The following is a 23,894-nucleotide window of genomic DNA, read 5'->3' as shown; positions in this document are numbered from 1 at the left end:
TCTGTGGATATAAGGATTACATTCACTGCTCCATTCCTGATTTAAACATATTTTATTCATTGAAGAAAAGGATTGGGCGCAAGTTATCCAACTTACTGACGCCCTCTCCCAGTATTTACAACAATTGTACATGAGAAACAGAGAACATATACATGAGAGATCTTGAGTTTGAGAATATATCAGATTAGGATGAACAGAGGAATCGTTTAGTTTGATTGATGTAACGATGGACATGTTGAAGATATTCAGATTTTCTTCAGTTGAGGTGTCTGCATTGCCATATAAAATAAGGCATATATCTAGTAAATATCTATTTTGTAAAATATCACTTATGTTAGCTAACAAAGTTTCTCTATGTAATTTAAAACGGGGACAATCCATGAAATAATGATGTACATTTTCAAAAGATCATCTACAGGGACATAGTTGAGCGTACTTACATTGTATCTTAACCTGTGTGTTATTCTAGATTACAAATACCAGATGAAAAGTATGATGGGGCACTATTACATTGTTTTAATCTTAACCTGATGAAATGTGTTAAATGATTTGTTCCAGGCTTTATAGTTGATAAAATGAAGAGGCTGAAAATTTTAGTGATGGGGCACACTTTCAGCATTACGTAAGGTATAATAAGTAGCAGTTCAGTTAAAACAGACACGATATCATGTTTAATCTTATAAAACAAGCACGCTTCTTTCTTCTCTCTGATAACAATTCCCACCCAGTCTCGTAATAAAGAACTCTACTCGGCGTGTATTTGGGTAGGCTAGTTACTATACGAGCTGCCTCAAGCTGTAGTCTTTCTAACTTGCTCCATTCCTTTTCGATCACTCACCCTGAACCATTCACTGCTCTAGTCTGGCGCCTGACCACCTCCTTTAAACAGCCGTCTAATCAGATAAATGTTCACAAAAGAAAAGAAAAAGAAGGCACCCTCCCTCGCCTATCATAACAACCTGAAATCAATAGTTTTCATACCAGTTAACGTAATTGATTGAACTGACGCTAATTAAATCAACAGGAGGCTGTTCTACAGGTTGATTCATCTAACAAGATGAGGCAGTACGGGCCGTTACGCAACCCGAGTTAAAGTTTCATGACTTGGTTTCATCTCGAAGATCGCACGCCAAAGGTAAACGCCAGTGGGTAAATCAAACCTGCTGTAGCAGGAGAGTAAACAGGCGAATACCATGGACAGCAACATCATCTACATCACGACGGCAATGAAGTGCGATACCAAGATGTCACCGACAGGCAGACCTCAGGTGTGAGAGCCAGAAAGTGGGAGTGTTGAACAATTGTTTTCAGGGACATCACGAACAGGGGAGGACATTTCAGTAATTTGAGGGTAGGCCACAGACGCGTACAAACACGTGCATCGCTGGTTACTTGTTACACCTTTTTGACATTTCTGTTTGTTGCTTTTCGCCACACTTAGCAATATGAACTATGGATTTTATCTGCACAACCTGTTAATGTTAAAGGTCCTGATGGGACTGGGTCCACAGCAACAGATGCTGGTCGGAGTAGGCGACAGGATAGATTGGGTGATCTGGCTGACTGCAAGACATCTTATTGATGTCAACACTTCTGGAGGACTGGATTTAACTTTGTAACCCAAACAAACGCTAAACATTTAAAGGTGATCAAAGTGACCATTATATTCAGACGTACGGTCAAGGATACAGATACTTTTATCGATGTACATTATCTACAGAATGCCTGCATGCATTTTTACAAAACCTTCATCTTCCATATATATATACATGATCCATCTATATATAATACATATGTATCATCTACTTGTACAAATACACTATTCCCATATGATGACACACAAATAGATCCATGATCTTGCAATGGTGCATGAGCCCAGGCTGGGTATATGCTCAGGAAGCACTCTCACCCACTCCCAACAGTAGCCATTCAATCTACACTAAACAGATCCACTTAATAATAATAGACTATTTATATAGCGCATATATCCATGTCTGTGACATGCTGAAAGCGCACTGAAGAGTTCCAGAGTCACTATATACAAGTAAGTCAAAGAAGAGAGATTAGTGGGGGTCACCGAATAAAAGCTAATTTGTCTTGAGTTGGCTCCTGAACGAGGAGAGATCAGTACAGAGGCGGAGATGCTCAGGAGGATTGTTCCATTCTACAGCGGCAGCAGAAGTAGGAGAAGGTTCGTCGTCCATGTAAGGTTTTCATCATACTTTGGGGACTTTGAGGAGGTGTTTACTCTGAGACTGCAAGAAGGCAAATATGGCGTGAGGATACTTGAGAGGTAGACCTGAGCAGAGCTAGAGAGACAACAGGACACAATGCACAAGACTTCTCAAAGAGGCCATCCTCGTCTGTTCTCTAGTGTACAGATCCACCTTCCATTGTGCCTACCCACTCCCAGTTTTGATCACCCATTCTCCAAAGCATCCATCAATGTGCCATTGTGCTCATCCACTCCCTACTGTAAACACCCACTATTGAGAGTGACCATCTCCCCAATGTGACCATCCACTAATGACTTTGAGCACCCTCTCCCCACGAGTGACCACATGCTCCCCAGTGTAAGCCCTGACCCCCTTCCCAGTGAGACTCCAATCATACAGGGGCGGTTTTACATCCTCCACTCAAGTGTTCGGCCTCCAATAGTATAGAAACCCTGTATTTCAAGGCAGGTGTGACGGTCTAGGTGTGACAGTCTAGGTGTGACGGTCTAGCGTAGTGGCCTGTATGTCCTGTCAAGACAAGGCTGCTTTGTAATCTGCTATGACTGATCTTAAAGTTTCAAATGCAGCTTCAAATATTTCCTGAAAGTCAAAGAAAATTATATTGTAACAATACAACACTTTTCTCACGGATCACATGTATTCATCTATATACATCAGATTTTTTCAGATTAGATGGGTCGACAAATCGTTGCATTGGTTGATTCGGTTGAGGACTTGTTGTTTATTGCCATAGATTCCATCTGAATCATGGAGGCATGTCAATCAACAGTCTGTATCAACAGTCCACTAGCTGAGAGCATGACCATCAGCATCAGGGAGACAACTCATAGTAAATCTGGTTATTCTGGTTACACATTTCAACCACCTGATCCCCACTTGTGGTAACTACAAGCAGTAACAAATTTTGATACTGATTGCCACGAGGCCATTGCACATTCCAAAACACCGATGATCTACTCTGATTCCACACATACACTAGAGTCCCGTCTCACCTGGCATACACCGTATCGCTGATACCAGTGAAGGTAGGCGCCTGCCTCAAACATGACCTTTGACCTCTCTAGAACTGTCTCCAGATAGTCCACGACTGACCCATAGTTGGCAGCAATGGTGACCGAGGAGGAGTCACGAGGTCCAAGGGTATTTCTCCTTGCTAAGACCAAAGCATGATACAATAAAATAACAGCACTTAAAAGACCATGCAGACTGTATTTAAAGATAATGGAAAAGTGCTCTTATATCTAAAAAACAGGGCTATCTGGGAACATATCCACATCACAAGTGAATTACATAAATGCCATTATATTTTGTGACCATATCGTTTATTAATGTTTTGTTATACCTACTCCGCAAGAACAACTTCGACCATTGGGAGCACTGCACAGTGAACTGAGACAATTGACCTTAATGCTTCATCAAGTTAATGCCTGGAGCAAGCAGAACTTCTGCCACACAGTCTGTGGCTAGATTAGCAGATCAGTGCCACATCTGGACAACTCAAAACTTGGTCATGTCTGAACAAAGCAATATTGCAGCCATTTCAGGTGGCCCATAGATAAGTGTTCACCAGGCACATGAGTGGGGGACTTAACAGTGAACAAAGTGGCTCAGGTTGAATGTCTGGTATCACATGATATAACCAGCCTGTCCCTCACTTCATCTCTTAACATAAGAAACAACATCAACCCAAATCACTCACTATTGATGCAATGCAGGTGTCTAGTGTACTGGAGACTGTATTCGGGTGTGTCCAGGGTGTACTGGGGGCATACTGGGCGTACTCAGTATGTTTCATGATGCTCCTTAAATTCACCTGACCAGTAACCACCAGGCATGGGGTTCCTGGTAACACAGCTATAGGACCTGATCTTATCCTCTAGAACTCACCTGACCAGTAACCACCAGGCACGGGGTTCCTGGTAACACAGCTATAGGACCTGATAACATCCTCTAGAACTCACCTGACCAGTAATCAACAGGCATGGGATTCCAGGCCACACAGCTATAGGACCTGATCTCATCCTCTAGATCTCACCTGACCAGTAATCAACAGGCATGGGATTCCAGGCCACTCAGCTATAGGACCTGATCTCATCCTCTAGATCTCACCTGACCAGTAGCCACCAGGCATGGGGTTCCTGGTAACACATCTATAGGACCTGATCTCATCCTCTTGAACTCACCTGACCAGTAGCCACCAGGCATGGGGTTCCTGGTAACACAGCTATAGGACCTGATCTCATCCTCTAGATCTCACCTGACCAGTAATCAACAGGCATGGGATTCCAGGCCACACAGCTATAGGACCTGATCTCATCCTCTAGATCTCACCTGACCAATAATCAACAGGCATGGGGTTCCTGGTAACACAGCTATAGGACCTGATCTCATCCTCTAGATCTCACCTGACCAGTAACCACCAGGCATGGGGTTCCTGGTAACACAGCTATAGGACCTGATCTCATCCTCTAGATCTCACCTGACCAGTAGCCACCAGGCATGGGGTTCCTGGTAACACAGCTATAGGACCTGATCTTATCCTCTAGAACTCACCTGACCAGTAGCCACCAGGCATGGGGTTCCTGGTAACACAGCTATAGGACCTGATCTCATCCTCTAGATCTCACCTGACCAGTAATCAACAGGCATGGGATTCCAGGCCACACAGTTATAGGACCTGATCTCATCCTCTAGATCTCACTTGACCAGTAATCAACAGGCATGGGATTCCAGGCCACACAGCTATAGGACCTGATAACATCCTCTAGAACTCACCTGACCAGTAATCAACAGGCATGGGGTTCCTGGTAACACAGCTATAGGACCTGATAACATCCTCTAGATCTCACCTGACCAGTAATCAACAGGCATGGGATTCCAGGCCACTCAGCTATAGGACCTGATCTCATCCTCTAGATCTCACCTGACCAGTAGCCACCAGGCATGGGGTTCCTGGTAACACATCTATAGGACCTGATCTCATCCTCTTGAACTCACCTGACCAGTAGCCACCAGGCATGGGGTTCCTGGTAACACAGCTATAGGACCTGATCTCATCCTCTAGATCTCACCTGACCAGTAATCAACAGGCATGGGATTCCAGGCCACACAGCTATAGGACCTGATCTCATCCTCTAGATCTCACCTGACCAATAATCAACAGGCATGGGGTTCCTGGTAACACAGCTATAGGACCTGATCTCATCCTCTAGATCTCACCTGACCAGTAACCACCAGGCATGGGGTTCCTGGTAACACAGCTATAGGACCTGATCTCATCCTCTAGATCTCACCTGACCAGTAGCCACCAGGCATGGGGTTCCTGGTAACACAGCTATAGGACCTGATCTTATCCTCTAGAACTCACCTGACCAGTAGCCACCAGGCATGGGGTTCCTGGTAACACAGCTATAGGACCTGATCTCATCCTCTAGATCTCACCTGACCAGTAATCAACAGGCATGGGATTCCAGGCCACACAGCTATAGGACCTGATCTCATCCTCTAGATCTCACTTGACCAGTAATCAACAGGCATGGGATTCCAGGCCACACAGCTATAGGACCTGATCTCATCCTCTAGAACTCACCTGACCAGTAATCAACAGGCATGGGATTCCAGGCCACACAGCTATAGGACCTGATCTCATCCTCTTGAACTCACCTGACCAGTAGCCACCAGGCATGGGGTTCCTGGTAACACAGCTACAGGACCTGATCTCATCCTCTAGATCTCACCTGACCAGTAATCAACAGGCATGGGATTCCAGGTAACACAGCTATAGGACCTGATTTCATCCTCTTGAACTCACCTGACCAGTAGCCACCAGGCATGGGGTTCCTGGTAACACATCTATAGGACCTGATCTCATCCTCTAGATCTCACCTGACCAGTAATCAACAGGCATGGGATTCCTGGTAACACAGCTATAGGACCTGATCTCATCCTCTTGAACTCACCTGACCAGTAGCAACCAGGCATGGGGTTCCTGGTAACACATCTATAGGACCTGATCTCATCCTCTAGAACTCACCTGACCAGTAGCCACCAGGCATGGGGTTCCTGGTAACACAGCTATAGGACCTGATCTCATCCTCTAGAACTCACCTGACCAGTAGCCACCAGGCATGGGGTTCCTGGTAACACATCTATAGGACCTGATCTCATCCTCTAGAACTCACCTGACCAGTAGCCACCAGGCATGGGGTTCCTGGCTAACACAGCTATAGGACCCTGATCTCATCCTCTTGAACTCACCTGACCAGTAGCCACCAGGCATGGGGTTCCTGGTAACACATATATAGGACCTGATCTCATCCTCTAGATCTCACCTGACCAGTAATCAACAGGCATGGGGTTCCTGGTAACACAGCTATAGGACCTGATCTCATCCTCTAGAACTCACCTGACCAGTAGCCACCAGGCATGGGGTTCCTGGTAACACAGCTATAGGACTTGATCTCATCCTCTTGAACTCACCTGACCAGTAATCAACAGGCATGGGGTTCCTGGTAACACAGCTATAGGACCTGATCTCATCCTCTAGATCTCACCTGACCAGTAGCCACCAGGCATGGGGTTCCTGGGTAACACAGCAGCTATAGGACTGATCTTATCCTCTAGAACTCACCTGACCAGTAGCCACCAGACATGGGGTTCCTGGTAACACATCTATAGGACCTGATCTCATCCTCTTGAACTCACCTGACCAGTAGCCACCAGGCATGGGGTTCCTGGTAACACAGCTATAGGACCTGATCTCATCCTCTAGATCTCACCTGACCAGTAATCAACAGGCATGGGATTCCAGGCCACACAGCTATAGGACCTGATCTCATCCTCTAGATCTCACCCTGACCAATAATCAACAGGCATGGGGTTCCTGGTAACACAGCTATAGGACCTGATCTCATCCTCTAGATCTCACCTGACCAGTAACCACCAGGCATGGGGTTCCCTGGTAACACAACTATAGGACCTGATCTCATCCTCTAGATCTCACCTGACCAGTAGCCACCAGGCATGGGGTTCTGGTAACACAGCTATAGGACCTGATCTTATCCTCTAGAACTCACCTGACCAGTAGCCACCAGGCATGGGGTTCCTGGTAACACACAGCTATGGGACCTGATCTCATCCTCTAGATCTCACCTGACCAGTAATCAACAGGCATGGATTCCAGGCCACACACAGCTATAGGACCTGATCTCATCCTCTAGATCTCCTTGACCAGTAATCAACAGGCATGGGATTCCAGGCCACAGCTATAGGACCACAGATCTCATCCTCTAGAACTCACCTGACCAGTAGTAATCAACAGGCATGGGATTCCAGGCCACACAGCTATGGACCTGATCTCATCCTCTTGAACTCACCTGACCCAGTAGCCACCAGGCATGGGGTTCCTGGTGCACACAGCTATAGGACCTGATCTCATCCTCTAGATCTCACCTGACCAGTAATCAACAGGCATGGGATTCCAGGCCCAACACAGCCACCTGATTTCATCCTCTTGAACTCACCTGACCAGTAGCCACCCATGGCATGGGGTTCTGGTACATCTATAGGACCTGATCTCATCCTCTAGATCTCACCTGACCAGTAATCAACAGGCATGGGATTCCTGGTAACACAGCTATAGGACCTGATCTCATCCTCTTGAACTCACCTGACCAGTAGCAACCAGGTATAGGACCTGATCTCATCCTCTTGAACTCACCTGACCAGTAGCCACCAGGCATGGGGTTCCTGGTAACACATATATAGGACCTGATCTCATCCTCTAGAACTCACCTGACCAGTAATCAACAGGCATGGGGTTCCTGGTAACACAGCTATAGGACCTGATCTCATCCTCTAGAACTCACCTGACCAGTAGCCACCAGGCATGGGGTTCCTGGTAACACAGCTATAGGACTTGATCTCATCCTCTTGAACTCACCTGACCAGTAATCAACAGGCATGGGGTTCCAGGCCACACAGCTATAGGAGGACTTGATCTTATCCTCAATCCCTCGCTTCATGGCTGCCAGGAAACTCTGACAGCTGTCACCTCGACCCACCACCAGATTGGCTACACTCTTAAACTTATAACATCAGGAAAATGACGGATGCATAATCATCCCAATCTGGGAGACCTAAGAGAACATGTAATCAAACATTTGTCTGATAATGAACAATGAAGGATGTCTGACAGGTGTGAGTTAGGCTAACAATCTAGAGGATCAATGAGATTTCAGTGACACTGTGTTGGTTCACTAGGCAGATCCCTGGACCTGTTTGTGGCACTGAATACTTGACTACAGTCTGTTTGGCTCAAAAGCGGACAGATGAATTGCAATCTCACTTGAAAACTAATAAACATATAAAACTCAATGAAACGCTGATCATAATAAAACATCAGACCAACTCTGTGATTTTTTTTGCAGACTTTGTCCTAAAAATGGAAAAGCTGTTTAACAAACTATCATTTAAATACTGACACAGTTCACTATTTGTTACGAGGGAGGAACAGCCAGGTGTGCGAGAAAGGATGGAGACGGCACAGCACAGGTAAATGAATCATTAAATTTGTCATCACTTGTGCACATGCTCCTCGTACACCTGGCTGTTCCTCTCTTTGCACTCCTCCCTCATAACAAATAGTGAACTGTGAGTTGGGTTGTTTGATTAGTTTTCGAGTTGGATTACAATTCATTGGTCCCCTTTTGAGCCAAACGGATTATAGCTCTCACAAAACATGGTGTATGAGTATCTGTGTTCACAAACACCGGTTATCTACATAACTTCATAATTCCTCAACATTTAGCAGACACACATGGTTTCCAAATCACCTTCCATGAACTGAAATTTAGTCATTCCTAAACTTAAACTGTGGAAAGAAACTCAATAACTTTAAGTTCTACTTGATTTACAAGAAACCTCTACAAGCTCCAGTTTTGAGTGAAGGATACAGGCTTCCCCTGTGCGTTGTATCGCTGGAGGGAGTGGAGGGTTTGTGTCACCAGTCCATCCCAACCCACCTTGCTGCAAACAAAACGATCCAGTTCACTGACAGTAAGATCAGTTCAATGTCCACAAAACATTCTCCAGAAAACCAAGGGGATCATTGGTTCCTTATGATCAGTTGCCTCCTGGAAACAGGGATCATTGGAAACATGGGACCAGCTACCTCCTGGAAACAGGGATCATTGGAAACATGGGACCAGTTGCCTCCTGGAAACAGGGATCATTGGAAACATGGGACCAGTTGCCTCCTGGAAACAGGGATCATGGGAAACATAGGACCAATTGCCTCCTGGAAACAGGGATCATTGGAAACATGAGACCAGTTGCCTCCTGGAAACAGGGATCATTGGAAACATGGGACCAGTTGCCTCCTGGAAACAGGGATCATTGGAAACATGGGACCAGTGGCCTCCTGGAAACAGGGATCATTGGAAAGCATGGGACATGGGACCAGTGGCCTCCTGGAAACAGGGATCATTGGAAACATGGGACCAGTTGCCTCCTGGAAACAGGGATCATTGGAAACATGGGACCAGTTGCCTCCTGGAAACAGGGATCATTGGAAACATAGGACCAGATACCTCCTGCAAACAAGGATCATTGGAAACATGGGACCAGTTGCCTCCTTGAAACAGGGATCATTGGAAACATAGGACCAGTTACCTCCTGCAAACAAGGATCATTGGAAACATGGGACCAGTTGCCTCCTGGAAACAAGGATCATTGGAAACATGGGACCAGTTACCTCCTGGAAACAAGGATCATGGGAAACATAGGACCAGTTGCCTCCTGGAAACAGGGATCATTGGAAACATGGGACCAGTGGCCTCCTGGAAACAGGGATCATTGGAAACATGGGACCAGTGGCCTCCTGGAAACAGGGATCATTGGAAACATGGGACCAGTTGCCTCCTGGAAACAGGGATCATTGGAAACATGGGACCAGTTGCCTCCTGGAAACAGGGATCATTGGAAACATAGGACCAGATACCTCCTGCAAACAAGGATCATTGGAAACATGGGACCAGTTGCCTCCTTGAAACAGGGATCATTGGAAACATAGGACCAGTTACCTCCTGCAAACAAGGATCATTGGAAACATGGGACCAGTTGCCTCCTGGAAACAAGGATCATTGGAAACATGGGACCAGTTGCAAGGGATCGCTGGAAACATAGGACCAGTTACTTCCTGCAAACAAGGATCATTGGAAACATGGGACCAGTTGCCTCCTGGAAACAAGGATCATGGGAAACATAGGACCAGTTGCCTCCTGGAAACAAGGATCATTGGAAACATGGGACCAGTTGCCTCCTGGAAACAGGGATCATGGGAAACATAGGACCAGATACATTCTCGAAACAAGGGATCGTTGAAACATAGGACCAGTTACTTCCTGGTAACTAGGGATCATGGGAAACACAGGACCAGTTTTCACCCAAAAGCATTGTGGATTATGGGAATGCTTACCAGGAAGATGCTCTACCTGTATTATAATCTAAATTTCAAAATGTCTAAATTCTGAAGAATTTGTGGCACTGACCTTCTTGCGTTTTGTAGAATGTGAATAAACTTGAGTGATGGCACAGGACACAATGTCCGCACCATATCCCAGGGTTCCATGCCTGTGCTGCAGCCACTATTATTGAAATAAAAGAGTAAAATATACATTCATAAGTCACATTTCAACATGAAATTCCGGATTTGTAGCATATCATTTAAAGAAATTTGTGAGCAAACATTATGAATACATGTATATGAATTAAAGTTTGGTGTATAATAATGACATGAAGGGGAGATAACTGTGTATCACCTGCTAGGGGTAAGCGACTCTGTAGGCAGGAACACCCCACACAGGTTGTTGGCAATGCTCTGATTCATAGCATTAAATGAGACACTTTTCTCATTTCTCTTTTGAAGCTTCCGTAAAATCTCATCATTCTGCATGAGGACAACTCCATCTGAGAACCTGGAAACGTATACAGGAAGGTGTTATAACAGCTGCCGTGACCATATCCAGGTTGGCATTAAACACTCAGGAGATAACATATACAGGAAGGTGTTAGAACAGCTGCCTTGACCATATCCAGGATGGCATTATACACTCAGGAGATAACATATACAGGAAGGTGTTAGAACAGCTGCCTTGACCATATCCAGGTTGGCATTAAACACTCAGGAGATAACATATATAGGAAGGTGTTATAACAGCTGCCTTGACCATATCCAGGTTTGCATTTACACTCAGGAGATAACATATACAGGATGGTGTTAGAACAGCTGCCTTGACCATACCCAGGATGGCATGATACACTCAGGAGATAACATATACAGGAAGGTGTTATAACAGCTGCCTTGACCATATCCAGGGTGGCATTATACACTCAGGAGATAACATATACAGGAAGGTGTTAGAACAGCTGCCTTGACCATATCCAGGATGGCATTATACACTCAGGAGATAACATATACAGGAAGGTGTTAGAACAGCTGCCTTGACCATATCCAGGTTGACATTATACACTCAGGAGATAACATATACAGGAAGGTGTTAGAACAGCTGCCTTGACCATATCCAGGATGGCATTATACACTCAGGAGATAACATATACAGGAAGGTGGTGGTGGTGGAATTGGGTTTAACGTCGTGCTTGAGAATATTTTGCTCATATGACGACCTGCATGCGTGTGTATCTGTATGTGCGGCTGCTTGTACTAGCCCAGACTGAAGCTGGTTTTATAGTGCTAGCCCACTGAGATACCATGCTGCAGTGAAGCATGAATACCCCACTCAGACACATTATACTGACTCCGAGCCGACCAGTCCTTGTTGTACCCATTAATGCCGAGCGCCAGGCAGGGACAAACAAGCACCATATTTTAACGTCTTTTGGTATGACGCGGTCGGGGATCGAACCCGCGACCTTCTGCACTCCGGGTGGACGCTCTAACCACTACACCTCGGAGGCGGTATATACAGGAAGGTGTTAGAACAGCTGCCTTGACCATATCCAGGTTGGCATTATACACTCAGGAGATAACATATACAGGAAGGTGTTAGAACAGCTGCCTTGACCATATCCAGGTTGGCATTATACACTCAGGAGATAACATATACAGGAAGGTGTTAGAACAGCTGCCTTGACCATATCCAGGTTGGCATTATACACTCAGGAGATAACATATACAGGAAGGTGTTAGAACAGCTGCCTTGACCATATCCAGGATGGCATTATACACTCAGGAGATAACATATACAGGAAGGTGTTAGAACAGCTGCCTTGACCATATCCAGGATGGCATTATACACTCAGGAGATAACATATACAGGAAGGTGTTAGAACAGCTGCCTTGACCATATCCAGGTTGGCATTATACACTCAGGAGATAACATATACAGGAAGGTGTTAGAACAGCTGCCTTGACCATATCCAGGTTGGCATTATACACTCAGGAGATAACATATACAGGAAGGTGTTAGAACAGCTGCCTTGACCATATCCAGGATGGCATTATACACTCAGGAGATAACATATACAGGAAGGTGTTAGAACAGCTGCCATGACCATATCCAGGATGGCATTATACACTCAGGAGATAACATATACAGGAAGGTGTTAGAACAGCTGCCTTGACCATATCCAGGTTGGCATTATACACTCAGGAGATAACATATACAGGAAGGTGTTTTAACAGCTGCCTTGACCATATCCAGGTTGACATTATACACTCAGGAGATAACATATACAGGAAGGTGTTTTAACAGCTGCCTTGACCATATCCAGGTTGACATTATACACTCAGGAGATAACATATACAGGAAGGTGTTTTAACAGCTGCCTTGACCATATCCAGGTTGGCATTATACACTCAGGAGATAACATATACAGGAAGGTGTTTTAACAGCTGCCTTGACCATATCCAGGTTGACATTATACACTCAGAAGATAACATATACAGGAAGGTGGTGGTGGTGGAATTGGGTTTAACGTCGTGCTTGAGAATATTTTGCTCATATGATGACGTGCATGCGTGTGTATCTGTATGTGCGGCTGCTTGTACTAGCCCAGACTGAAGCTGGTTTTATAGTGCTAGCCCACTGAGATACCATGCTGCAGTGAAGCATGAATACCCCACTCAGACACATTATACTGACTCCGAGCCGACCAGTCCTTGTTGTACCCATTAATGCCGAGCGCCAGGCAGGGACCAACAAGTACCATATTTTAACGTCTTTTGGTATGATGCGGTCGGGGAACGAACCCGCGACCTTCTGCACTCCGGGTGGACGCTCTAACCACTACACCTCGGAGGCAGTATATACAGGAAGGTGTTAGAACAGCTGCCTTGACCATATCCAGGTTGGCATTATACACTCAGGAGATAACATATACAGGAAGGTGTTAGAACAGCTGCCTTGACCATATCCAGGTTGGCATTATACACTCAGGAGATAACATATACAGGAAGGTGTTAGAACAGCTGCCTTGACCATATCCAGGATGGCATTATACACTCAGGAGATAACATATACAGGAAGGTGTTAGAACAGCTGCCTTGACCATATCCAGGTTGGCATTATACACTCAGGAGATAACATATACAGGAAGGTGTTAGAACAGCTGCCTTGACCATATCCAGGTTGGCATTATACACTCAGGAGATAACATATACAGGAAGGTGTTAGAACAGCTGCCTTGACCATATCAGGTTGGCATTATACACTCAGGAGATAACATATACAGGAAGGTGTTAGAACAGCTGCCTTGACCATATCCAGGTTGGCATTATACACTCAGGAGATAACATATACAGGATGGTGTTAGAACAGCTGCCTTGACCATATCCAGGTTGGCATTATACACTCAGGAGATAACATATACAGGAAGGTGTTATAACAGCTGCCTTGACCATATCCAGGTTGGCATTATACACTCAGGAGATAACATATACAGGAAGGTGTTAGAACAGCTGCCTTGACCATATCCAGGTTGGCATTATACACTCAGGAGGTAACATATACAGGAAGGTGTTATAACAGCTGTCTTGACCATATCCAGGTTGGCATTATACACTCAGGAGATAACATATACAGGAAGGTGTTAGAACAGCTGCCTTGACCATATCCAGGTTGGCATTATACACTCAGGAGATAACATATACAGGAAGGTGTTATAACAGCTGCCTTGACCATATCCAGGTTGGCATTATACACTCAGGAGATAACATATACAGGAAGGTGTTATAACAGCTGCCTTGACCATATCCAGGTTGGCATTATACACTCAGAACATGTAGTAGCTGTGTACATGTTTAGGGGAGAGAGTTGTAGTGTTGTAGTGTACCTTTGTAGATGGGAGAGTGTTGTAGTGTTGTAGTGTGAGTGAGTGAGTGAGTTTAGTCTTACGCCGTGCTCAGCAGTATTCCAGCTGTATGGCGGCGGTCTGTAAATAATCGCGTCTGGACCAGACAATCCAGTGATCAACAGCATGAGCATTGATCTGCGCAATTGGGAACCGATGACATGTGTCAACCAAGCCAGTAAGCCTGACGGCCCGATCCCGTTAGTCGACAAGCATGGGTTACTGAAGGTACATTCTAACCCGGACCTTCACAGGCATGTTGTTGTGTACCTGTGTAGATGGGAGAGAGTGAGGAGAGAGTTGTAGTGTTGTAGCGGACTCTCTCCACTGACACACGGAGCAATGGCACAGGACATCAAATAGTTCATCGGGTACTCCTCGCGGATCATCTCGGAGAGCCTGGACCCCAGACCTACAACACAGTACACAGTCACTGGTAGGCCGTGGAATCAGCCCAGTATCACAAATGTTAAGAAATGGAGCCACAAGGTTCTGCAGCTCAGGAAAATTATGAAGAAATCATGTCATCATATTAAAGATGACATGGGATACCCAAGTTATTGAGATATGATAGCTGTCATCATCCACAGATCCCAATTTCTTTAGGTTGCTATGGTCGCAACAGTAAACAGATTGGTCTTCACATAGTACTGTATGGTAATGCAGATCTAACAACTGATAATCAATGTGTATTAAATGGTGTTCATTTGTTTAACTGAAATTTAAAGATTCTAAACTTTGTAATAACCGACACACCTCAATGTGTGCATGCTGCAGCACCTACCTGACCCTGTCCCTTCACTCAGATACCACCCCCATCACACACACCAACATCACCTACCTGACCCTGTACCACCACTCAGACACCACCCCCATCACACACACTGACGTTACCTACCTGACCCTGTACCTCCACTCAGACACCACCCCCATCACACACACTGACGTCACCTACCTGACCCTGTACCTCCACTCAGACACCACCCACATCATACACACCAACACCTACCTGACCCTGTACCTCCACTCAGACACCACCCCATCACACACACTGACGTCACCTACCTGACCCTGTACCTCCACTCAGACACCACCCCCATCACACACACTGCAACATCACCTACCTGACCCTGTACCTCCACTCAGACACCACCCCATCACACACACTGACGTCACCTACCTGACCCTGTACCTCCACTCAGACACCACCCCCATCATACACACTGACGTCACCTACCTGACCCTGTACCTCCACTCACACACCACCCCCATCATACACATTGACGTCACCTACCTGACCCTGTACCTCCACTCACACACCACCCACATCACACACACCAACGCCTACCTGACCCTGTACCTCCACTCACACATCACCCACATCACACACATTGACATCACCTACCTGACCCTGTAGCACCACTCAGACACCACCCCCATCACACACACTGACGTCACCTTCCTGACCCTGTACCTCCACTCAGACACCACCCCATCACACACACTGACGTCACCTACCTGACCCTGTACCACCATTCAGACACCACCCTATCACACACACTGACACACTGGCCTGACCCCTATCACACCACTGACCTGACCTACCTGACCCTGTACCACCACTCAGACACCACCCCATCGCACATACTGACGTCACCTACCTGACTCTGTACCACCACTCAGACACCACCCCCATCACACCCACTGACGTCACCTACCTGACCCTGTACCACCACTCAGACTGTGCATCAACACCACTCCCATGTAGTGGTCACACCTGATGAACAAAGACTCACAGTCGATTTCAAGGGCATTACACTCACTGCGGCTCTTAATAAAAAAACAATTAAAGAGCAGGCCATAATTAATGACCTCATGAAAAAGAGTGTCTGTGAAGTATGGACTTTCATAATACAGAAGTTGTGAATGAATGTGTTATATCAACATCTGTGACCTGATTGCCCTGTCCCTGTGTTATATCAACATCTGTGCATCATGACCTGATCCCCTTCCTTGTGTTAAATCAACATCTGTGCATCATGACCTGATTGCCCTGTCCCTGTGTTATGTCAACATCTGTGCATCATGACCTGATCCCCTTCCTAGTGTTATATCAACATCTGTGCATCATGACCTGATCCCCTTCCTTGTGTTATATCAACATCTGTGCATCATGACCTGATTGCCCTGCCCCTGTGTTATATCCACACCTGTGCATCATCACCTGATTGCCCTGTCCCGGTGTTATATCAACATCTGTGCATCATGACCTGATTATCCTGCCCCTGTGTTATATCAACATCTGTGCATCATCACCTGATCCCCTTCCTTGTGTTATATCAACATCTGTGCATCATGACCTGATTGCCCTGCCCCTGTGGTATATCAACATTTGTGCATCATGACCTGATTGCCCTGCCCCTGTGGTATATCAACATTTGTACATCATGACCTGATCCCCTTCCTTGTGTTATATCAACATCTGTGCATCATCACCTGATTGCCCTGCCCCTGTGTTATATCCACATCTGTGCATCATCACCTGATTGCCCTGCCCCTGTTATATCAACATCTGTGCATCATGACCTGATTGTCCTGCCCCGTGTTATATCAACATCTGTGCATCATGACCTGATTGCCCTGTCCCTGTGGTATATCAACATCTGTGCATCATGACCTGATCCCCTTCCTTGTGTTATATCAACATCTGTGCATCATGACCTGATCCCCTTCCTTGTGTTATATCAACATCTGTGCATCATGACCTGATTGCCCTGTCCCTGTGTTATATCCACATCTGTGCATCATCACCTGATTGCCCTGTCCCTGTGTTATATCAACATCTGTGCATCATGACCTGATTGCCCTGCCCCGTGTTATATATCAACATCTGTGCATCATGACCTGATTGCCCTGTCCCTGTGTTATATCAACATCTGTGCATCATGACCTGATCCCCCTTCCTTGTGTTATATCAACATCTGTGCATCATGACCTGATTGCCCTGTGCCTGTGTTATATCCACATCTGTGCATCATGACCTGATTGCCCTGTCCCTGTGTTATATCCACATCTGTGCATCATGACCTGATTGTCCTGCCCCTGTGTTATATCAACATCTGTGCATCATGGCCTGATTGCCCTGTCCCTGTGGTATATCAACATCTGTGCATCATGACCTGATTGTCCTGCCCCTTGTTATATCAACATCTGTGCATCATGATCTGATTGCCCTGTGCCTGTGGTATATCTGTGCATCCCTGATCCCCTTCCTTGTGTTATATCAACATCTGTGCATCATGACCTGATTGCCCTGTCCCTGTGGTATATCAACAACTGTGCATCATGACCTGATCCCCTTCCTTGTGTTATATCCACATCTGTGCATTATGACCTGTTTGCCCTGTGACTGTGTTATATCAACATCTGTGCATCATGACCTGATTGCCCTGTCCCTGTGGTATATCAACAACTGTGCACCATGACCTGATCCCCTTCCTTGTGTTATATCCACATCTGTGCATCATGACCTGTTTGCCCTGTGCCTGTGTTATATCAACATCTGTGCATCATGACCTGATCCTCTTCCTTGTGTTATATGAATATCTGTGCATCATGACCTGATTGTCCTGTGCCTGTGTTATATTAACATTTGTGCATCATGACCTGATCTCTGTGTCTACATTCAAATGAGCTGACTCTCTACCTTTCCACTTCTTTCCTGAGACACTCCATGGTATCATCAGTGAGATGGTCATCACCTGCAGACTGAACACCCTTGTATCCTAAACAGAAAATGAACAATGCATTAGGTCAAAAAAAAATATATGTCCGTTTCCTATTACTTGCTTTTCAAAAATAGGGTAGGTTGGTCGGTTTGATCTTTTTTTTTTCACTTTTTTTGTATTTTATAGTAGCATCAGGTGGGCACCTGAGGTCTTCAAGGATAACATATCATGTAGTGACAATGCCTTGTGATGAAACATTGAAAGATTTCTATATCAAATCATTATTGATGTTATATATTTGCAGATTTGGTCAGTGAGGACCCATTATGCCAATTCAATGCAATCCATTTTAGGTGGGTGTGTGGGTTAGGATAGGGTCGGTCGGGTTACCGGTAACGGACATATTTTTGTTCTTGGCCTTATGTGACAGTTCATATACTGAGTTTTGGTCTGATGATTGTTAATGCCATTATGGCAGCAAATTATGAGGCAATCAGAAAATCTCAAGCTTTCATTGTGGTCTGCCACAACCAGGCTAACTCAGTTATCTGCCTTTGTATACTGGAAATTACACTGTAAGCTGTAGTTGTTATGGTTCATACTGGGACGGACTATTTGGTTCAATATGCTTTAAGAGGTAACAGTTTCAAGAAAGCTGGCTGCAAATATATAAGGGGAAGAAGAGTGTGATCTGAGGCCTTCTACCATCTGCTTCCATTCAGTATACTTGCCAAGTGAGTGAGTTAGGTTTTACGCCGCATTTAGCAATATTCCAACAACATCACGACTGATGACACCAGAAATGTGCTTCACACAGTGTATCCATGTAGGGAATTGAACCCGGGTCCTCGGCGTGACGAACGAACGCTTTAACCACCAGGCAAACCCAAAGCTCATTCAAAATATTTGTCGGTGACAAATTCTGAACATTTGTGAGTTGACAGCCGTATGTCATTCTGCCGGTCACATAATGTTGCTGCTGACAGTTCCGACATGGGACAAGCTGGCCACGACATAAACTCACTCAGATGTTTATCTGACAATAAACGCTGGCACTGCTGCCTTACCAAGAGCCCAGTTCGATCCTCTTCCCCGCTTCCCAGCACACACATTCTTCTCTCTACAAAACAACATCAAATGTTATTTTAAATTTTTTGGACAGCTTGTTAGGCCACCATATACAGAGACATAGGATGGAATATAAGATGTGACATTATGGACACTCCGGTCATGTGTTAACATTGAAACAACATGCTCAAAGGTTCTGATTTGAATAATGAAAGATTTATTGTAACGGACATAATATAAACTGCAGTAAAGAAATGGCACTAACAACACCAAACTCAAAATCAAACAGAACCCATATATTTGGTGACTGGGTTGATTTTGATTTTTTCACCTGACCAGATAGATTTCTATTTCATTCCTGGTGCTGGATGTACTTAGTGAGTGAGTGGGGCGAATGAGTGAGTGAGTGAGTGAGTGAGAGAGTGGGGTGAGTGAGTTGGGTGAGTGAGTGAGTGAGTGGGGTGAGTGAGTGGGGTGAGTGAGTGAGTGAGTTGGGTGGGTGAGTGAGTTAGTGGGGTGAGTGAGTGAGTGGGGTGAGTGAGTGGGGTGAGGTGAGAGGAGTGAGTGAGTGAGAGGTGAGTGAGTGGGTGAGTGAGTGGGGTGAGTGAGTTGGGTGGGTGAGTGAGTGGGGTGAGTGAGTGAGTGAGTGAGTGGGTGAGTGAGTAGTTTTACGCCACATTTAGCAATGTTCGAGTAATATCCCGACAGCAGGCACCAGAAATGGGCTTCACACTTTGTACCCATGTGAAGTATGTTTTATAGATAAGGCTCAATGATACTGATAGTTGAAACCATAATATAATGTCCACAATTTAATAATGAAACGGGTAAACAAATAAATGCTCTTGTCTGGAAGTGAGCTTAGCTGTGTACGGACCCCCAAAAATATGTTTTATAAAGAATTTGACGATTGGATGAAAAAAGAAAACGATCTCTTTCCAGTAGCCAGTGTGACCTGCCTTGTCTTCCTACAAGACCCTGCGCAGCTGGCTAAGATGTCAGACTGAGCCCCCATCCCCCCACCTATTAGTATTCAGAAAAAAATTATTTCCTATTTTGCACATTTAATTGACATTTGCTGCAGAATTGAGACTACATACTGTACTGCTGTCAACAGATCTACATAAATCTCTGATACTAAATAAGAATTTACTTGTCCATGCTCACCTCACTTTCATTGACCTTGTCAAACTCCAGATGACCTTAGGTTCGCTGTCGACATGTACAGAGCGCTGGATGCCATTGTGGTCCACGAAGGAGTGACTGCAGAATAAGGCGAAACATTAACCTTCTTAACACACATTTACACACCACAATACTGTGTTGGCCATGCTACAATATTTCAGCTATTGACAGCAGTCAGTCTGGACCAGACAATTCAGTGACTGACATCCTGATCATCAATCACCACTGATGGTGGACGGTGACATGCATCAACTAAGTCAGTGAACCTGACCACCCAATCCATTTAGGATCTCATATGACAAACCAAAACTGCCAGGAGACCAATATATTCTCATCATGAAACCGTTTCGGTTATACCTTAATACAGGGTAGATATACTTCTGGATGTCATCCTTGATAACAAAGAGATAAAGATCTAATGATTTTAAAAGTGTGTCTCCCAAAAAGGAAATCCAAGCCTATGAATGGTTGGACACAAGCAGTGTTGAGAATTGGTTGTAATCTCACAATTGATGATTGGTTCATTACAAACGAGCAACCATCAAAAGAAATGGGATAGCATCATTTTTCAGATTTTCTTGTTCAGGTTGTTATTGTAGATACGTATGAAGAAAAATGTAAATTGACGCAATTTCCTACTTTAAAGTGATGACTAATATCCATAATCAGCGTTCGAAATATCTGCCTGCTCGACTGCCCGGGATGGGTTTTTTTCAACACGGACTGCCAGATTCTCAAATTCACCTGCCTGATGGTCGGGTTAAAATTTAGACATGTATATGAAGATATTCATCATATTTCAGGATAATAAATAATTATTAATTCATAAGTGATGAATTCCAATTGGATGATGAACTACGTCGCTTGTCAAACCTAAATTATATGCGGGCAGGTAAGTTTTGGTCAATTGAGTCTGGACCAAACAATCCAGTGATCAACATCATGAGCATGACAGGTAGCATTCCCAATGTACCGCTTGGTGTACTACTGAAATAGTTTCTAAGCTATGCCAATCTTCAATGTCAGGCTCCAGAAGACAGTCCTGTACTTGCACCTTCTACTAAACAACCTGAATATAACATGACATGTGATGTGAGATACAAAACTATCCCGGATAACATAACTACACAAAACCTACCACCAGATCTACATCATTCAGCCTGAGCTGTCCCTAGTAAACTGCAGTTGTGCGTTGATCATAATACGCGTCATTTCTATACCTGTCATTGACGTTTTGGTCTTTGATCACCGTTTTCCAGAATGTACGGCCAGTTTGGTTTCCACACTGACCAACGTGCAAAAACACCGTTGACATTTTAGATTAGTCTCTTCTCATACTCCAACTTTACAAAAATAAAGCTATTTGGGCTGGTTCATATTCATGTTACGTGAATGTTTTTCTTGATTCAAACAAAATGAAATACTTTGTTGACATCTCGTGATCGAATTTTGTGGACCGTATGGAGAAATTATTGTATAACTCTGATATAATTTCCAAAAATAACTTTTTAGTCAAATTTAAAAACAACAACATTGATATTACATAAAAAAACTGGTATTGATAATTAACCTGTATATCTTTCCAACACTTGCGACAATCTAGATACGGGATACTGTAATCTTTTCCATCAATAATTCTTTACAAGGAGTGGTCCCTACAAACTTCGCGTAGCGATAGTAGAACTCGCTTAAGCCTAATTTTGCATACAGAGAAAAACACAGTATTAGGAGTTTCAATACATAACCCTCCCGGCAAGCGTTGGATTGGAGTAGTTTTCAGTTTATTATAACTAGGGATACTCTACAACAGGGATAGGTCACTCGCTTGTTTTCTTTACCATTTGTACTAATTAACGTGTGCCTCGTCATGCTCCAACGCACACAGTGACTTGGTTCGTTCCCAGCGCAACTTCGGCTGCGTTTAACAGTACTTCAGCCAGTGTATTGTATTAGTCGGAATTTTACAATGAATGAATGAAAGAATGAATTAAGAGCAAGAATTATATGTGAATGATTGAAAGAAATAAAGAAAAAGAACAAAAGAAAGAAATACATATGTGAATGAATGAAAGAATAAATGATACACCACGGCCATCCCTCCCCAAACATGTTAAAGAACGCAAAACAATCGGTAGAACCAGGGAGACTATATAAGGGGGAGTGGTCACTCCTCGGAAAGCCCCTTAGCGTATGCCTCGGCTGGTCACGTGACTAGTGTAGCCAATATGGCGGAAGCGTAGTTTTTAAGATTGGGCCCGGTTTATTTTCAACAGCTGATTACATACGCTGAGTGTTGTGACAACTGAAAACCTACATGTAGAAGATAACTTACCTATTATGTCACTTCATTTTAAGTCAAATAATTGTTATTAGTGTCAGTATTAGTACAGTAGATTTGTAGTAAAGTTTCAACTCGGCATGTTGTAGCTCACTGGCTTCAATTCTCAGTACACAGCGAAGAAAGACTAAATTCTATCGCTAAAAACTTCTTTCATATATTCGTTTAATTTATAGAAGCGAAATGTGTGTTTGCAAGTAATAGTGATAGTTTTATAACTAAATTTTTTTGGTTAGGGTGTATTTGAGGTGTGTGAAAAATATGACATATCGCCGATCTGCCATTGAAATACTACAGGGCGTTGTTTGAGTGTTTCTATTTATTGTTCTAAAACATCTTTCACATACACCTTTAATTTTTATGCTTCCTTTGATGAAATTGTTGGAGATGGTGCAATTTTGGAGGAGTTCATGATTGATCAAGGTAAGTACGTATTTTATTTGTTTACCTAACAGAACGCTTATATGTATGCTTTTTATAGTAATGATTGAAGAGACATAAAATCTAATAATGTCATACAAAAGACAGTAAACATTTCCGAGAATTGACAATTAAAGAAAATTTAAAAAGTACTTAAAATTGTTAAAAACTATAATTTTTACTTGGGAATAGGTTTCGACTTTCTCCAAGAGCATGAACAACAGGCACAGGTGTTGTTCGCATTATGGCCAAGTTTATTTCTGATAAACAAATTAAACCCTGAAACTGTTGTAAACCATTCATCAGACACATTATATATATATCCTGACAATTAAAATGTGAATTTCACAATGACCGAATGACAGCCACCTCAAATGTGACACGACCCGCCCGGGGACGGCCTAGGGTAAGAGCTAGGGTTACGGGGTGAGCTAGGGTAAGGTTTATTTCGACCCTTTGGGTCGATTTGGGTACGGTTTTCGTTGGGACGTGATGGGAGGTTGTGTGCGGAGGTGGGCAGCGCAAAAAACCGCGTGTTTGGCACTTATT

General features: G+C 44.3%; 1 protein-coding gene across 1 annotated transcript; it reads right to left on the bottom strand.

Moving 5' to 3' along the window:
• Positions 1–2,132: 2,132 nt before the first annotated feature.
• Positions 2,133–22,066, bottom strand: LOC124290340 (tubulin delta chain-like). Its single transcript, XM_046727051.1, has 12 exons — positions 21,808–22,066; positions 20,570–20,665; positions 19,402–19,454; positions 18,313–18,391; positions 16,325–16,383; positions 14,877–15,018; positions 11,057–11,212; positions 10,787–10,882; positions 9,191–9,263; positions 8,179–8,323; positions 3,230–3,390; positions 2,133–2,816 (listed from the first exon to the last, which is right to left on the bottom strand). The coding sequence occupies exons 1-12, from the start codon at positions 21,900–21,902 to the stop codon at positions 2,748–2,750; spliced, it is 1,224 nt and encodes a 407-aa protein (XP_046583007.1). The 5' UTR covers positions 21,903–22,066; the 3' UTR covers positions 2,133–2,747.
• Between the last annotated feature and the right edge of the window lie 1,828 nt (positions 22,067–23,894).

Source organism: Haliotis rubra, unplaced genomic scaffold (genome assembly GCF_003918875.1).
Source record: "Haliotis rubra isolate DU_JTF1 unplaced genomic scaffold, ASM391887v1 Scf1123, whole genome shotgun sequence".
Classification (NCBI taxonomy): domain Eukaryota; kingdom Metazoa; phylum Mollusca; class Gastropoda; order Lepetellida; family Haliotidae; genus Haliotis; species Haliotis rubra.
This window is presented reverse-complemented; position numbering and strand designations above follow the sequence as displayed.